Source organism: Tyto alba, unplaced genomic scaffold, assembly GCF_018691265.1.
Source record: "Tyto alba isolate M040663 unplaced genomic scaffold, T.alba_DEE_v4.0 Super-Scaffold_38, whole genome shotgun sequence".
Classification (NCBI taxonomy): Eukaryota; Metazoa; Chordata; class Aves; order Strigiformes; family Tytonidae; genus Tyto; species Tyto alba.
This window is the reverse complement of record NW_024881313.1, coordinates 17,966,912-17,984,942: the sequence shown is the minus strand read 5'-3', so window position 1 is coordinate 17,984,942 and position 18,031 is coordinate 17,966,912. Positions and strand designations below refer to the sequence as shown.

The window sequence follows — 18,031 nt, the reverse complement described above, 5'->3', positions numbered from 1 at the left end:
ACCTGGTGTCTCTAATTCCCTTACATATGTGTCATATGAGAGTTTGTTTAAAGCCAGTATCCACTGCTTCTCCTCTATTGGCTAGTTGCTGTATCTTAATAGGATATTAAATCAGTTTGATGTAGTTTGTTCTTGACAGATCCCTGCTTGCCATTATCAGAGCATTTTTGATAATACATCTCAAAAAAGACTCTTCCCAGTCTAAGCTCTGAGGAGAATAATTTTCCTGGGAAACAGGACATTATTTGTGGGAATTACTGTCAGTGGGATAAAAGCAAGGAATAACAAAGATGTTACAAAGCAAGTGAAGAAAACCACATTTTTTTGACCATCCATTTTCACTGAATTTTCTTTTGAGTGAGTATCCATTTATTCTCTCAATGCAGGGATGTACTTTGTGGATACCTTCTGTGTTCCAATATATCCAGTGTGCCTAGACTTGGAGAACTCGATGGTGAAATCACATCATCAATCTTGCAGTTTGGAAAAGTCTACAATTGCAGGTAATTGGAAATCCTGGAAACAAAACAGAGACAATCAATATTGATCTTGCATGGAAAAGCAGCTTTCTCATTCCTAAGTGGAGAACAACTGTTTCCATTAAATTTTTTTTCCTATTGTCGTGGTTTAGGCCTGGTTGGCAGCCAACCACAGTGCAGCAGCTCTCTCTCCCTTCCCCTCCAGCAATGAGAAAGGACAGAGAGCCAGGCTTGGAGTCCGAGATAGGACTGGGATGGGGAAAAATTCCCCTTTATGATCACGAGCAAAAGGCAGACTCGTTAGGGGAAGAAAAAAAACCATACATTTATTACAGACACTAACAACACATAACAGAGTAGGACAGTGAGAAGCATTTCCACATCTTGAGAACACCTTCCCCCCACCCCTCCCTTCTTCCCGGGCTCAGCTCTGCTCCCGATATCTCTACCTCCTCCCCCAGTGGCGCAGGGGCAGGGAATGGGGGGTGCAGTCAGTGCTGCCACTTCCTTCATTTTTGGTGAGGGGAGTGTCCGGAACTTGTTCCTCCTGCTTCATCGTGGTCCCCCTCTCACAGGAGACAGACCTCCACAAATTTTCTCCAATATGAGTTCCTCCCATGGGCCGCAGCGTTTCCCACACTGCTCTGTCATGGGTCACTAACTTTCTCATAATCATTATTCTAGCTCAACCTATGTTAAGCTTCACGAACTTGACTGCTTGTGGGGAGTGCAGCTGTTTTGCAGTACCTTCTGTGTAGCAGTTAATTTTGCCTGTAGAGACGTAATGCTCTTCTCTGGCCTCTTGAACTTACATTCTTTAATATTTGTGAAGTACTTAATGTATTCAAAATACTTAGACATATGCCTGCACTGCCAAAGCTAACTGGCAGCTTAATATGTTGCCATAGATTTGTGGAATCCCAATTATAGACCTGGTGTGTTCTCATAGCTTCGCACAACTGTAAGATGAAACAAAGTCCTACACAAATAAACTCATTGTTTTATCCAACACTAGCTTCTACACGGGAAAAATTGTCTTTGTTTTCACCATTATATTTGCTTTGATGTAGATATACTGTGTTTTAGTTTGTTTCACATTGGGGCCAGTGAGATAAATAAGCCAATAATGACTCCTACCTGGTCCTGGGCATCATATAATGCAGACAGAAATGGAGGCAGCAGCCCAGAGCCCAGTTTCTCAAGCAGACCCATCTAATCACAGCACAAATCTCTGGAGTCCTCTTGGTTGTCTTGCAGTGGTGGCCATGTGAAGCTCGATGAGGAGACAGACCTGGGCTATGTGGAGAATGGGACGCCCTGCGGGCCAAACATGGTGTGCCTTGAGCATCGCTGCCTCCCCACCGAGGCCTTCAACTTCAGTACCTGCCCAGGCACCACAGACAGCCAAATTTGTTCAGGACATGGTGTACGTTCTTGTACTCTTCAATCCTCTTTTACTGTTTTTCCTGAGTATCCGGTGTTGTGTAGTGTATTAGTTAGACCTTTCATGAAGCCAGCAGCATGACTCTAGAAGTCTTTATACTGGAGAAGCTTTTGAAAAGGAAAGGGGGAGGAGGCACATAAAAAACCATAAGGCGTACCGGTCAAGGCATCTTAAACAATGAGTCACTGTAAGTACGCATTAGTTTTGCAAAAATTTTATCAGTCAGTTTTTCTGCTATCACTTTTGCTAACTTGACTGGTATTTCCTCAGACAACATACTGGAGAATACAAAGCTCTAAGAACTGAGCAACTTGGGTCTCTGTTCTTCTAGATGCTTTTTTAATTTCCCTCTATATTGTGTCAACAGCCAAAAAGGTTCATAGGGTTTTTGGATTTTGTTGGCTGAGAGTTACTTTACTCTAGAGAAGAGGGCAGGGAGGTGTCTCTTGGCTAGTGGCAGCTTCTCCACTCAGTGCACAGCCCGTGGCTTTTCTGTGGTCCTGGCAAGTCCCTTTGTCCATCACACAGTTTGAAACAGTATCCAGGTTCCTAGGGCTGAGCCGAGATCAAAGGAGTTGTTCTCCCGTAATGTCTTTTGTCTTTTACTCTGCATTACAACTCCCCTTTTTCTGAAATTAACCCCTTTGTCATATTTTGAAAAAATAAAATCATTGAGGTTCAGTCTCCCAAAGCAATTATATGTGGCTTTATTAAATATATTACATTTAAAAGATATTAATATACTTAATATAAAAGTATAATAATACATTTAATACGCATATCTAATATATAAATTAAAAATTGCTGTATATTAAACATGTAGAATTTTGCAGGCAGTCAAAAATCAGTGCTATATGACTGTACCTATACTGTAGGTATTAATTATGGGAATAGATTAATTTTATTATTTTATTCTGAGCTACACTTTTCGCTACAGGTTTGTAGCAATGAAATAAAGTGTGTCTGTGACCGATTCTGGGGAGGAGATGACTGCAGTTCTCGTATCAAAGATGATATATTTTTTGATAAAGATGCCATCAACAAAGGTATGTTGTTATAGTTTTTACTAATAAATGGCAAAGCTTAGATTTGAGGAATGTTCATTAAGCAAAACTAGATCTCTTATTCTTTCAGTTAGCATACAACACAATGCACCGTTAAGAGCCTCATTCCCTTCCTCTCCTCCCACAGCAGAAGCACTCGGTGTCTGAATGAGGTCACAGCCCTGGGGCTGGATGTGAGCGATGCCACTCACAAGCACTCGGTACACCTCTTGGGACTGGTTCCACTGTGTCCGATTGCACCTTGTTTGTCCCAATCATATGAGTGGCCTTAATAGGTATATTGATAGATTAGGGCAAGCAAAAAGTTACTGGGACTTTTCATACCTAGATGGGAAGTTGGTGTTACTTACATAACTGGTTTTTATTTGTAGAGTCAATTTTTTATTACATGGCCAGTATGCAGAGTGTCGGTGCAGAAATTTTAGGCTTTTACATTTGTTAAGTGAAAGTTTTTATTAATTTTTAAGCCTGCACACGAAAGAAAGACATATCATGGAAAAATGAGGGTGTAAATGTTCTTCATTATAAATCCTTCTGGGGGGACAGTTTTACTCTCTTCCAGAATGTCTTTTTTGGTTAGTTTATCCAGCTATGGAAGAGATTTGAGCAAAAACAAACAAAAAAGTCACTTTTATTTCAATATAAGCATGTATTTTCCAGGCAGGTTATAAGGTTATAACAACAGTTTAATATTGATAACATTATATTGTCATAGCTGGCACAACTTTCCCATTTAGCAAGTGTTCAGTTAACGGAAATGGACAAAGTGGTCAAAGCTTGATTTACAAACTATTTTTTTATGTCCATGCTATACTTTAATATTATACCACTGGTTACAATTAATCAGCCTAGTGCAAGTTGTCCAAGCAGGTTTTTGAAAGACAGTGCTTTTACTGTTTTTATATATTTTTCTCCTAAAACCCTGTCTATTTTTCCTGTTTCTTGTGTTTCCAGGTGTTGTTAGCACAAATATAATAATAGGAGCTATTGCTGGCACCATTTTAGTGTTGGCTCTCGTTTTAGGAATAACTGGTTGGGGTTACAAGTAAGTAAATTGTGTTCGTAATACAGTTAAAAATATGATTTATTTCATCTGATAGCTGATTATGTTATGAAAAGAATAATTGGAGCATAATATAGAAAATCCAAATTGGATTCTATTTATACTTTGACATTTTTATAGTATTAGCATTTTTTAAGCCGTTCCTACATGTGTATGTGGTTTTGGAGAGCTTGATCCAGGTTTGAAAATATTTCTTACTTAGCTATTTCTTTTCTTTTTTTTTTTTTTGTAGACGACGAGATTATGATTTTACTGTGTCTGACAAAGAAAGTACAAGAATACAATCTGATTCAATTATAAATCTCTCCTAATGATGAAATAAATTTAGCAAGATTATCGTTCAGCCAGTCAGTAAAGCATTTAACCATAGGCTTCCTTAAACAGATATTAATATTCAGTCAGCTTAACCTGAAATTGATTCAGGCATGTTTTCTGGTAAAAGAGAGATCCGTAATTTGCAAATAAGGTACGAGTTCTCTCCTGGTGTAGAGCTGTCAGTGTTCTGCTCACTGAGAGACAAAATAGATTATTTTAGCCAGACTGATCTTTTACAGTATTTCTCCTTTTGTGAATTTCTTCTACAATTAGAAGGGTTTCGGGTTTTTGCATGTATTAAAAAAAGATTTGAGGTACTTAGTCACCTGTGTTTGGGTGCGACTGGGTCTTGAAGTCCTTTCTCCACAGGTGCTTGGCATGCTTGGAGGGCAGGGCAGGTTCAGCTGCAGGCAGTGCCAGTGGTTTGGCATAAACTGGCACATCCCCGGCTGGTCTGTGAGACTGAGGTAGGCTGAGGGCAGCTCAGATATAGGTAAGGAAAGAAGCGCTTGGAAAAAAGCATGAAGATTATAGAGTAAAAGGGTAGGTTATGCTGCCTGGGTATATCATCCTCAGCTTGTGGCAATATCTGAAAATCTGGACTTACTGTTTTGAGTACAACCCCAAAAGTTAAGGGCCTATTTTGAGATCACATCTAGCCAATGGGGTTAGTTTTTGGAGGTGGAGGGCAAGAGTGCTTCTTTCACTAGCAGCTTCGCAGTGAATAGACTTAAACGCTTCATGAACTGCATGTCCATGTCAGTACTGACTTTAGCCATCGACATTAATATATTTTCCTTGTCTGTTCTGATTTAGTATGTTTATGAGTATGTTTATTTCAAAAGTGTTTCCTGTAGAAATATTTTGAGCAAAAATTTCATTCTGCATACATTCCTCTTACTGACCATGTATACCTGCATCCTGATAACTCATTCTTCTTTCTTTCTCTTCTCTTTGTATGGAAAGAAACTACAGAAGACAGAGGTATGTGATAAAATAATGGAATGCATATTATCAAGTTCTGAAAATAACTTTCTTTCTCTCTTGCTCATTTACATGCTATAAAGAAAATATAGTGGTCACTATATTTTCTATAAAGAAATATAGTGATCTGAACTATATTTTCTATAAGGAAAATATAGTCATGAATTATCATAGTTTAAAGAATATTTGTTTGAATATATGAAATTGGTATTTATTCTGTAAAGGCATTGCTTAAAATCCTGATTTCACTGGACTCAGTAGCAAATACAATATTTACTTCTGAGATAGACTATTTTATTTAGGAAAACAGGAGAATATTTCCAATAAGAGAGACTGACAATCTGCTATTAGAGATGAAAGTGTTCTTGGGAGGCTGAGAATTTAATAATTAATATTAACATGATGTTCAGGAACCTTTTGAGACAAATTCATTCCTGGAGCTTTTTGCAGTTAAAAATAATGCATTTAAATTGCTGTGTGAAAGAAGAGCCCATTCCTTCCCATCACCCTGCACAACTGATTTGTAGCTAAAGCACAGTACTGTCTTCAGCACAGGGCTGAGTTTTCACCCTTTCAATCTTGTAGCCCAAAACCAAACAGTTCCTCGTTACTCTGGTTTGGCTCCCAGAAGACCACCTTCCTTTCCTCAATCATCTGCCTGGCAGACTGGTCTTCCAGAAAGGAGTTGGCTCCTTCCTCTCCTCACAGATAAGAGGATTTCTCAAATTCTCCTGTTTTCTGCCTGTATCACCACCTCCTGATCCAAGCTGCTGCTTTGTTTGTTGCTGCTACCTGTTGTGCTTGTTACCCACTTGTAGCGCTTTCTCGGCCAGGCTCAAAATATTTGTAAAAAGTAGAAAAGCTCTGCCAAGTGCTGTTTGTGTACTAGAAGGTCAGATAGGTGGCAGGATCGGTAACAGGAGAAAGGCAAAGCTACTGAAGTCAAGCCTTATGGAGAGGTTGGTGGGTAATAAATGTCACCTGGCACAAGGAAGGCAGAATTTCAAGGTTTGGTGCTGCTCAGTGGCATGCAGTGTAGCTACAAGCGCAGACTAACAGGGTCATCAAGTCACTCTGCTGTGGATATTTCAGGGTTGGCTGAGGATAGAGCAGCCAGAACCTCGGAATACAGAAGGAGATTGCCCCATAGATGTTCACGTTGGAATATTAGCAAATCTAACTTTTTCACATTTCCTCATCTCCAGAAATTAGTATATGGACAGAGAGCTGTGAGTATGCAGTCAGTTTGCAGCTATGTCTGTGGGCATGGGCAGAGTGGAAACCAGCATAAGCTGGGGCTTTTGAAGCTGATGGAAATATTTAGCAACTACATCTCCTTCATGCAGAAAATGAAGTTCTGTAGGCTGACTTCTAAATAGAACAATTTTGGATATGTACAAGGAGTGCTCCATAAATGGAAAAAAACAGACATCCACCAGAGTGTTCAGAGTGAGGTTTTTTAATTGTTTACAATCAGTCCTTAAATAAATATGAAAACAAGCCATTGGGGTATTTTTGAGCAGTACATAAGGAATTATACTTGGTAGTATTAAGCAACTGAAATAAGTAAACCGAAAATAATAAAAAGAGCAAATTAGCAAGAGTTCTTCCAGCTGGGATAATATGTCTTAAAGGGCACAGCTGTGTGGGAGAAGTAATTTCTGATGGGGTAGTGAGAGGACAGTTTGCTGGAGGAACCCTGGGGAGCAGAGCTGCCCACACTGAGTCAACTCTGAACACATCGATGTACACGCTGATGAATGGGACAAGAACCGAGCCTCAAGAGGTGTTAGAAGAAATAGTGTGGATGATGATTTATGTGCCATATGATTATAAATTTTAAATACTTCAGAAGCATTAGAAATTCAGATAGGGAATGAAGAGAGCCCAGATCAAGTCTGTAGTTGGACACAATGTGATTGTGAATCAACCTTCTGATAAATGCCTATCTTACAAGGGGCAGACTGAGGCAAAAAGGCCTTGGAAAGTGCAAAGCTGAATAGATAACTAAGCTGTTGGTGTTATGACATAATCAACTTTCAAAGTAGATACTTGTGCTAGGGAGGATTTTTGAGCTTGGTGGAACTGTAACTGGAATATTTGCATGACAGTTTTTCTGCTGGCAGTGAATTTACCATCTGTAAAAAAGTTACATAACTTGATTAGGACTTTGTAATGCATAGATAGTTTTATGCACCAAAACTGAGATTCTAGTACTGGAAAAGGATAAACTATTGTCAGATGTGTGTGGCACTGGTTTTATGTGTCTTGGCAGACTGAGTCTATTGTGGTAATTGGGAGTAGCTGAGAACCTCTGACACTGGTGTTAGGTCCTCTGCACAAGGAAGAGTTAATAACCTGGAGGATTTCCTCCTCCTGAGGTTTATACAACTCAATAGGTTGGTATTCTTGAATTAAATAATGTTCATAAAAATTAAGTGGAAAGCATCTATCTCAGAAGGGAAAAAGCATTCAGTTTCCTGAACTCCTTTTTGATCCAGGCGTGCATTTCATCTCAGGCTGCAGTATTTGTACTGTACCCGGGCATGCTTTTCACAACCAGATTGATGAGTCATTTGAAATGTCTGAACTTGGTTATCCAATGTCTCAAGAGCCACAAACTATTCACTTTGAAAACTACAATCAGAGTTTATCAGTGAAATGTTCCTTGTTTTCCCCTACCAAAACCACATAATCCACTTTTCTGCACATATCAGAAGTATGCAGGAGTTTTCTCTCAGATGGTTAAATATTTATTAATAGGTTTATTGTGTGCGATTAACATTTTCCTCAAGGATCACTAGCTTTGCCTCTTTCTTTTATACTAATATTTGTGCATGTTTGTGTATGTGCTGGTGCCTGTCGTGTTTTCTGACTCTATGATGTTTATTATACTTTAGACAAATACCCCAGGGAGATTATGTAAAAAAACCTGGAGAGGCCGACTCTTTTTATAGCGACATGCCTCCTGGAGTCAGCACAAACTCTGCATCTAGTTCTAAGAAGAGGTCTGCTTTTCTGTCGCATTTTCAGATTTCTACCTGTTCCATCACCCATTATTCCATTAGTCAGAACATTTCATTGTTTTGCAGCAGGTTTGATTCTTTCTTCTTTCTTTGTGCAATGTTTGAAATAGCATCCTTTGTGCTTTGATTACTGATTTTTCTCACATGCCCTGAGCTGCTAATTATTACAAATGGGCCAGGATACACAAATTTTCCATTGTAAACCAATTTTAGATTAATCAAATTTTCATCATCTCCCTACTTGAGAATTGTTTTCAAGTAGACTGTAATAATAATTACTGGCTCAAAAAAAAACCCCAAACCCACAATTTTTTACATCATGGTCATGTAATCAAAGAAAAGGAACACTGTCTTGCTTCAATAATAGTTATAAACATAAATTGTTCAATATAAATGTTATTTTTATATCTTTATTTGTCAGTGTCATTAATTCACTGAGTTGGCCTAGACTTTTGGATAATATTCTTGCTGTCTCACATTAAAGATGATGGTACTTGCATTTTATTCCACTTACTAGACTAGTATACTAAATGGTCACCAGGTGTTATCTTAGAAGATAATTGTACAAAGACGTTCTGTAGTGTTATGCTGCTGTTACGAGTAACCAAGGACGTCATTAGATTTTGCCCTTGATCAGATTTCACTAATTCTGTTATTGTTCTAGGTACTTAAAAAAACAAAAAACCTTTTAAAATGGAAAGTTGATCGAAAAGCATTGAGAGTCGTTTGTAATTGATAAGGTTGTTGGGTCATGATGCTCACCATCCCTCTGCAGTTAGAGATCCTTTAATGATGAAAGTCTCCAGCTAGCACTTTAAAAGAATTTACGAGAAGCACTGTGTGCTAGGAGGGATAGACAATCCTGAACTGCTTCATAAGAAAACTGCAGTTCTCAATTCTTGTCTCACTGAGCAGTCTATAACTGTGCAGTTGATGAAGCCATTTTCTTTGTTGTTATTTGAAAGAAAGTAAAGAGAAATGTATGAAAAGGATACATTTGCAGTGACATTTGCTATTTAGGTATAGCAGCTTGATTCTGTATGCAACTTCATTTAGTCTGTTCTAAATATTTTGTTAGGAAGACTGTAGTTTTGATTAATTAATACTTTCTAATTTTAAAATTCAGCTTTATAGATGAGTGAGTGGATTTTTTTTTTTTCAGGAAGCAAGTGTTAATCTTAAATGATGCACTGTTTGTGTTGGAGAATCTTTTCTCAGTTGGATAAAATTTTGAAAAATATCTTGGGAAAGCAAGTTTTCATAGCTTTGTGTAAGCAGGTTCAAATGTCAGTTAAGAAGAAAAGTGTTTTAAATTAATGCAATTTAATGCATTTCTTCTTTCATTCAGTATCTGTGTTTCTTTTCATACTTCATTTCTTTCATGTGCCTTTGTTTATTATTTGTTCCAAAAAGTTAATGGTTTCTAAGGTCTGTCTGTACTAGAGAGTTTTGTTGTTCCCCACCACCAGTTCAGGTATGTTGTGCCACTGTCAAGTCTGAAAAAGTAAGTCTGACAAATATTCCATTAACATTGTGGTGGAGCTGACACAGTCTTTCCATCTGAATACTCAGAGTACTATTTCTTACTTTCCAAGCTGGTTTGATTTGCTCTGTGTGCAGATATTGATGGCATCTCTTGGCAGATGTTAGAGTGACTGGGCCATTAGCTGCCTGGGCTTCTCCATGCTGGAAAGCACTATGAAATGTTAGTTGGTATTCATAGGATGTTCAAGGATTAAGACATAGTTTTGTGATAACTCTTGCTATTACAAAATAGCAAACACCAAAACCAATATATAGCAAGACATTCTTGAACTGAAAATAGACCGATAGGAGGAGAAAATGATTAAAAAATCTGACAGTGGATCTGTTGGTTCTCAGACCTTTCATGCTGTAATTAAGTTTGAATTAATGAAACCCTGGGGTTACTTCAGTGTGGCTGTGATTAGCCTGGTCTTCTGGAAACTGAAGAGCATCTCTCACGCCTGCCCTCCAAGGAAGGCAGAGACTGAATAATGCAAGACTATCCAGACTTAGAAACTACAGAAATAGTTCATTTAAGCAAAACTTCTTTGTAATAAATAAGCTATCTATTCTGACCAGTTTTCAACTTCCTCTTGTTTTCTTCTCTTTTGGAAATAATTGTAGATCTCATGGAAAACAGCTGAACAGCAGGTCTAGTTCAACAGGAGGGAGCCTGTTGTGAAACCCCATGTGTTGGACATCACCACACACATCTCACATTCCCTCACAGAGGGAATGCAAGAGAAAGAAAAACCTTACTTTGCACCAAGCACCTAGATATAAAGTCTGGTTTTGGATTTGAATTTAGCATTAGAGGTATATACTGCAAGGACTGGCTGACAAAATATAATAAAAATTCAAAATTAGAAGAAATGAGTCAGTTACCCCTCCACTGGAGCTACCCGCTGTGGGTGGGAGGTTGCTCATCACGGATGCCTGGGCCCCTGAGACTGGGAGTGAGGGAAGCAGTCCAGGCTTTCCTGCAGCAGCACAAAGAGGGAGTGGACAGCCTGCAGGTGGGATGTGCTTGACTGTGAGATAAAAAAAACCTTGAGATGAGCACAGTTGGAAGAGCATCTTCCAGCTAAGAACTGGGGCAGAGCTGCAAATCCAAAGGAAATCTGATATGCGCTGGTGTTTGTGCTTTCCACAGCAGACATGTGAGAAAGGAGTGCTGAAACCTGGCTCTTGAACGTGGGCACACTGAACTGCTGCAGGGGCAGCTGTGAAGCATAACTGCAGGGCTTAACCAGAAATCCTGAGTGCTCTGCTAGTGCAGACAGACCTTAGGCTGTGTTATTTCACCAGCCTCGGGAGTGTGACTCAATAAACCACTGAGCTAACATTGATGTGAGACAATACCCTTAACAATAACCGCATCTGAGCCCTCCTATTCCAGGTCAAATGGATTGTCTCATTCCTGGAGTGAAAGGATCCCAGACACAAAACATATTTCAGACATTTGTGAAAATGGGAGGCCTAGGAGTAATTCTTGGCAAGGTAAGTGTGAACCTCTGTGCTGGACACAGTGGAAACCAGCCTCTGGGACATTGCTGCTCTGCTGAAAGTTTAGCTGATCTTAGGACAACAGCAGGACGCCTTAAGATTGTGCTAATTGTCATTAACCTGGAACTGGGATTTAGCAGCACCATGCACAAGTACCATTTTTGCACAATGCTTTGTCACACAGAAATGACATTTAATTTCTCCCATTCCTCCAGTGTGAGCTAACATGAAAAAGAGGAAGAAAACTACTCACTCTTGCCAGCTTCTGTGATTTTATCAGGCAGTATTTAGTGTTTTTCTTAAAGTGTAGTGTTTTTCTCAAATGAAAGCTGAAATTATGGAGTTTTTTGCTCTGCAGAGTTGCAGCAGAAAGTAGAAAAAAATTACCTAAGGGTCAAGTTTAGCTGTTCTGAGGTAAATCAAGAGGGGCTGAGCTTTGACTTTGAAATTGTTAAAGCTAATGAGGTAACGAGTCTTTTGCTGGGGATGCAAAAAGAATACACAGTTTGGCATGGGACACAAGTGAGTTTCAAGTTGTTTTACCATCTGTCTCTATCCTTTGATTTCTTTCAGGTAATATAGGAGGAAACAGAAAGAAAGTCAGAGGCAAAAGATTTAGGCCACGGTCTAATTCAACTGAGTAAGTCTGAACTCATAAAAGCAAAGCTAAAAAGTACAGTTTTCATATTTGTGTTTTGTAGATGGGGATTAAGAGTACTTGAAAAGTAGACAGCTGCATTTTTGCTCTGTGGCCCATTCTGATTGCTGACTGATAACCTGGTAAATGGTTTGGCTAATGTATTTCAACTTCTTTTTATGTATTCTTTAAAAATTAACTATCAGTTTTCTTTTTTATGTAGGCTTCCTCACAGTCGTTCCCATAGCAATTCCCAAAGATGGTGGCAGCCTGCACCATCACTGCAGGCTTTTGTCTACAGTAAACTGCCATTGCTGAGTGTATCCTGGTTCAATATTGAATTTTTGATAACCTGTTTCCTACCCTTGTCTTCACCTTGGGTTGGGCCATTGCAGAGTTAGAGATTTGTATCTCTTTGTACCTGCCTGGAGGTTTTAGGAGAGGTATCTCTCTGCTTTGAGAGTACCCTGAAGTTTATCATTGTAAGCCTGAAACAGCCAGTCTTGAGTAAGCCCTGCAGTAAATGGATAATGAGAGTCCTTATCAAGTGACTGATCCCCAGACCTTCCCAGTACAGCTTAGAGTTGCTTTCTTATTGATTTGTTGGTTACATGAAAAATCCATGTGCACAGCGCTCTCTGTAGGAAAAGAGCCTTTCTTATGTACTTAAGCCTTCTGGTTCAGGCTTCTTTGTGGATGAATGGTGAATGGCTGGAAACATAATTTCTGGGCTTGTCAAGAACTGGTCTGTTCCTACAGCACTTAGGCCACATGGGAGCGGCCCCTTCTTTGACCATGGTGGCAATGACAGTGCCCTTTCCTCCTATCATTAGTATTAAATTTGCACCTCTATGGGTAAATGGGCTTGGTACCAACCTTGCTGGAAACTAATAATGCTAACTCCTCTCTGGGCCCTGCTTTCTTCAGTTTGGGGATTTTGAGTTTGTTCTGAAACTTTTCTTCCACCTGCACTGTCTTGAGGTGAGTAGGCTCAGAAAGGTTCGTAGAGAATATCTTCTCTTACAAGTTACAGAACTAATAGTTTGATGCACACTGCAATTATAACATTGCATGGTCAAAATGGCAACATGGAACCAGAAATTTTAGCCCTAGATACCTTGGAGGAGTTTATCTGTCAAGTGCCCCTGTGCTCTTGGTCTTTGTGCTGATAAACTCTTACCGAAAAGTTATTTTGCTCATTTGCTTTTCTCCTTGCATGAGAGAGTTTGATAAAAGCAAAATTAGTCTGACCAAACTGCCAAGAATGTAAATGAGATTGCACATTCTTTAGAAACTTTCCTTCATTTTCCAGTTGTACTTCTTAAACAAAATTTGTTTTAAAAAAAGAGTTTAAATTAATAATACCTTTGCTCTGTCATTCAGCAGAGGTGTACGCTGGAGCTGAATTGGTCCATAAAGAATGAAACCAGATCAGCTCTTTTTAGCCTAGTGTGAACATAACTGCGTGGGAAGAGTACTGTTTTCAATAAAAGCAAAAAAACCCAATGGGCATATTTTTTCCCCTGTGCTGCTCAGCAGGCATATTATAGATTTGCTCTGAGAACTTTGGACCACTAAATAAGTGGGTAGACAGAGAGAGTGTGAGTTGGAAATCTTTTTCCCTGTAAATTTTTTTCTCTTTTAAAGTTGCCTCTGAATTTCCACCTAATTCTCTGCTTTCATTCTTGCTGCTTGTTGTGGTCTCTCAACCCAGCAGCAGCCCTGGTGCTAGAGGGAGAAGGCTTGTATTTCCTAAGGGCTGTGCAGCAGCCTGTTAGGGATGAAGCACAGCACCTGTATTCCTGGGAGAGACCTGCCACGCAGGAAAATGCTCTTTCTCCTGATGGGGGCTATCCTGGACTGCACAGGGCCACATGGCTTGTCTGAGTCTCCTTGGCAAGCCTGTCATCTCTTGGAGACAGAGCTCCCACTGAATGATCCATGTGCTGTGTCAATTTGATGGGGAATGGAGAGAATTGCTGAGGGTGCACAGTGGCTCTGGTTAGAGAACTTCCTTTGGGAGCAGAGGAAATTGACTGAGAATGAACTGACTGTGGCTGGCATTTACTCATTTAGGAAAACAAAAAGCAATGCCAGCTGCTTTGAGGATGCCTCAGAATACATGGAGGCCTTTCCCAGACAAATGTACCTTACCTTCTCAGGGAAATACAGAAGAATATTGAAAACTGTTCTGAAACAGTGGACGGCATTTGAAAAATCTATCTGTCTGGCTCCTGGGAGTCCAATGAAACATACTTGTTGAGATGGAAGAAAAGGGGTAACGCTGTTGGTATCGTGTTAATAGTAGAGACAGTGTAGTTAACCATTAGAAAATTGGGTTAATTTGTACCATATCTTTTGCAGATACCATTTTTTTTTAAGCAGGTGCACACTAGCAGGTGCCTACAAAAGTATTTGACATATGCATGAGTCTTCAATAACTGCACATATTATGCACAAGGGTTTTTTTGTATACAGTCAAGCACTAAATAGAGACTCATGTCACTAACCATTTAAGCAGAATTTCTTAAGAAGTAAGCAAGGTTTGAGCTCTGCAGCCCTCACTAGCAGCACTGACAGGAGTGTTGCAAGTGCATTGGGCAGTTCCTGAAAAAGGTACTGCTCACACCTTTGTGCAGCCCCTTGTACCTAACAGATACATGAACAAAGCTTCTGCTAATGGTACAGTTCTGCAGACTGCTAAAGCTCTTTTGGGATTTTTCATTTGTTTCTAGATATTTTAAAACAAAATTTGTGTTCTTTACTAAAGGCAGATGGTTCAGTTCACACAGAAGAAATGCTAACAGGCCAAATATTTCTGCAGCTTTTTCAGAAACAAGGTTGATGAAATGGCCTGATAAAACAAGTTTTCTATTAAAATCAGTTAGACATATCCAGGAATGATAATGAGAGTTTTCTGAATAAGCTGACAGTTTAATTGGGGGCTTGTGTTAAAACAGGTCCCAGGGAACATGCATTTTGCCAAATAGCGATTCTGACCTTTGTTAATTTGCACTGCTTTTCCAATAAGTGTTTGTCTTCCTCGTTGTTATAACTGATACGAACATCTTTGGCTTAGACTTTCTATTATATATTGTCTTTTTGCAGCAGGGTAACCCATGCATCTGAGCCTGGGCTTTCTCTCGCCCACCAAATTCCGGCCCAAGGCATAAGCCCAGGGGGTTCTGACCACCCCCAAACAGGGAGTCGGGATCACAGGTCAGTCTCACCTGCCCCTGCATTCTGGGCTGCCATTTTATCCCGTGAAAAGTCCCTTCCCTCAGTATACAATAGTTTCACTGTGGCAAAACACCGTGACTGCTTGGAGGTGCTCCTGCTGATGCAGCGCTAGCTAACCTTCCTCCTTGCCAGCCTGAGGAGTACGAGTACTCTTGAGCCCGGGTCTTTTGCCTTGTTGCATGTTGCGCTACAAGCCAAATCAAGCTGTTGGTCTAGCTGTAGGCTTACGTGTGAGGACAGCTGTTTTAAAGTGGAATTTCTCACACAAAGAAAATGCAGATTCTGGCCATTGCTAATGGAACATATGGTCAGGAAGATCAGCCTGAGAGCTTTCTAATGGTATCTTGTAGTGGTCTGCAGTAACTTGAGTTTAACCTTTCTGTAACAGATGATTGAGGTGGTGAACTACCCTCTGTAATACATCCAAACCCAGGAAACCCTGCAACATGGTTGTGCAACAACTGCATGCTTTGATACCACATTTCACTTTGTTTTCTAATACAGGAAGCCACACTGGGAGTGTTTCATGGTTACCAAAAGACCCTTTCAAATTTAAAAACAAAGCAAGCCAAAAGTACTGCAGCGAGTACAAGAAAATGTGTAGTTGCACCTACAATGAAAGCCAAAGCAGAAGTTTTTTAGTTCCTAGTGATGCTGGCATCAGCCCGTTGCTTCACTTGTGGTTCATCTGTTGCTGCATTATCACTTTTGACGTTTTCTTTCTCTAAGAGCCCAAGCTGGAAAGCATAAAGCACTCCTGATTCCTGATAAATAAGCAAGCTGAGGAAGCTACTTAGAAGCACTTGTGGCTGAGGGCGAGTACTTTTTGAGAGCTGTGGCTGTGCTTGTGCGGGGCAGGGAGAAGTTCCAGAGCAAAAAAGGAGCAAAAGAAGTTGAAAAAGTGCTGCTGCTTTTGTTGTCAACGTGGTTTGAAATATGGTGGGGGTTGAACGGCATGATCTAGCCCAACCTCTTTACTCATCTGAGCAATCCCTTGCGAGGCCTGTTCCCATGTGTGAGGTCATTGGAGTCACTCTCATAAATAAGGGTGGCGAGAACTGGCCCAGAAATATCAAAAATAACTTAAAGAGGAATTTTCTTTCCCTTTTTCCTTGGTTACAATTTGTTTCCTATTTCAGAGTGTGCTAGTCTCTATTCTGTGAAGGTGGTGATCACAAATAATTGTTAAACTGTTGCCATTCTTATGCAACAAGAACAGACTTTCAGTTGGACCAGGCAGACTCCTGTTTGTACATTGTCCTTTTTCCTTAACATGACGGAGGGGGAGGAATTTGCTAATCTTGTTATTGGAGACTAAGAGAAACCAGTTAAAAGGAATTTCTTCTTCCCTGGTAATATTACTGTCAGATGATTCAACACTGTCTTTATTTCATGGTTTTCATGTAACTGAGTGTGCAGCTCAGACTTTTTGACTAAAAAGTGTGGGTTTTGTATCAAGATTGCTTCTGTAAAATGTGAGATAACTCTGCAGCCCACCTCCATTAAAGCTTCTTGTGGTCCTACCAAATTAAATGATCATTGAAAAATAAGAGGGTTATTTGCACATAAGTGTAAAAATTGCCACTGTAGTGGCAAACAATTCAAGCCTTTTAACACACTGAGGCTGAAATTCATTCCTGTAGAAAGGGCCAATCCCGAGTTTCTGTGCTCATTAGGGTATTATCTTGCAATTTGTTCTAGATGGGTGCAAATGTGTGTCTTCAACAAGCAAACTGCAGGATTGGAGCCAAAATGCCCCTTCATCCTTATCTGAAATCATGAGAGGAGTTCAAACAATGAGCTTAATGCTGGCCCTCTGCATAGGAGTGAATTTTACCCTTAAGACATTAAATAAATGATTCAAAAGAATTTCCAGATTAATCAAACAGTCTCCTAGGTCAGATTTTCTCATGCAGTTGTACACATTGCCTAGTCCTCACCCAACTTCCATACTGATTTATTTGCCATATTCACTTGCATTTTGGAGATGAAGACATCCTTGCTAAGCTTGTGCTGTGTGTTCTCAGATTTTCTATTCTTGTTCTTCTGCTTTCTCTGTTCCTTCCATTGCTTTCTGCAGGTATTTAAACCCATGGTTCAAAAGAGAATATAATGTAGCTAAGTGGGTAGAAGATGTGAATAAAAACACTGAAGGACCATACTTTAGGTATTTTGTAAATTAATTCTATATCATTTTTAAGAGCTGTTCCAGCATATACAAATATCTTGGGACTCCTACCTTGTATAAATCAATACAAGTTACTGTAGGTGCAAAGGGCCCCTCTTCTTTTGCTGCATTTTGGTGTCTGTTTTTGGCTTCATGTGCAATTTACAATTCTTTTTCTGATCGTTTTAATGAAGCCATTGAAAAGGGTGTGTGTAGTGCATGCGTTCCCACCATCATCTGTAGCTTGTAGTAGCTTTCTCATCATTTTATGCCAAGTAGTGTTTTATAAGCATGAGACATATTTATCACTAATAAAGTAGTATTAACTTAAATAGAATGTAATTTACTGAAGCAAACGGTTTCATAACACATTGACTCTACCCAATGTCTTATATAGTGCATACTAAAAATTTAAATGAAAAAAGAATAAAAAGTAGTGGTATTTTACCCTTAGCATACAATGGAATAATTAATATATTGTCATTGGAAAATTAAATGTATGAGAATATACTCTGTGCTCTATTTATCAAACCACCAATGAATCTGTTACAAGTGAGTGTAGGGTTCAACCAAAAATATCAG

General features: G+C 39.5%; 1 protein-coding gene across 10 annotated transcripts in view; it reads left to right on the top strand.

Annotated features, from left to right (window-relative positions):
* Window positions 1-18,031, top strand: part of ADAM22 (ADAM metallopeptidase domain 22) — a 138,853-nt gene that overhangs the window by 107,312 nt on the left and 13,510 nt on the right. For 2 of the 10 annotated variants that reach the window (XM_032991537.2, XM_032991541.2), the window contains 9 exons: window positions 387-503; window positions 1,737-1,905; window positions 2,861-2,969; window positions 3,942-4,032; window positions 5,332-5,349; window positions 8,250-8,444; window positions 11,299-11,399; window positions 11,979-12,045; window positions 17,363-17,449. In XM_032991537.2, the coding sequence (XP_032847428.2) occupies window positions 387-503; window positions 1,737-1,905; window positions 2,861-2,969; window positions 3,942-4,032; window positions 5,332-5,349; window positions 8,250-8,444; window positions 11,299-11,399; window positions 11,979-12,045; window positions 17,363-17,449 (954 nt within the window). Of the gene's footprint in view, window positions 1-386; window positions 504-1,736; window positions 1,906-2,860; window positions 2,970-3,941; window positions 4,033-5,331; window positions 5,350-8,249; window positions 8,445-11,298; window positions 11,400-11,978; window positions 12,050-17,362; window positions 17,450-18,031 lie in introns of those variants that run through there. The other 8 variants (XM_032991539.2, XM_032991542.2, XM_032991540.2 and 5 more) reach the window with 8 other exon arrangements.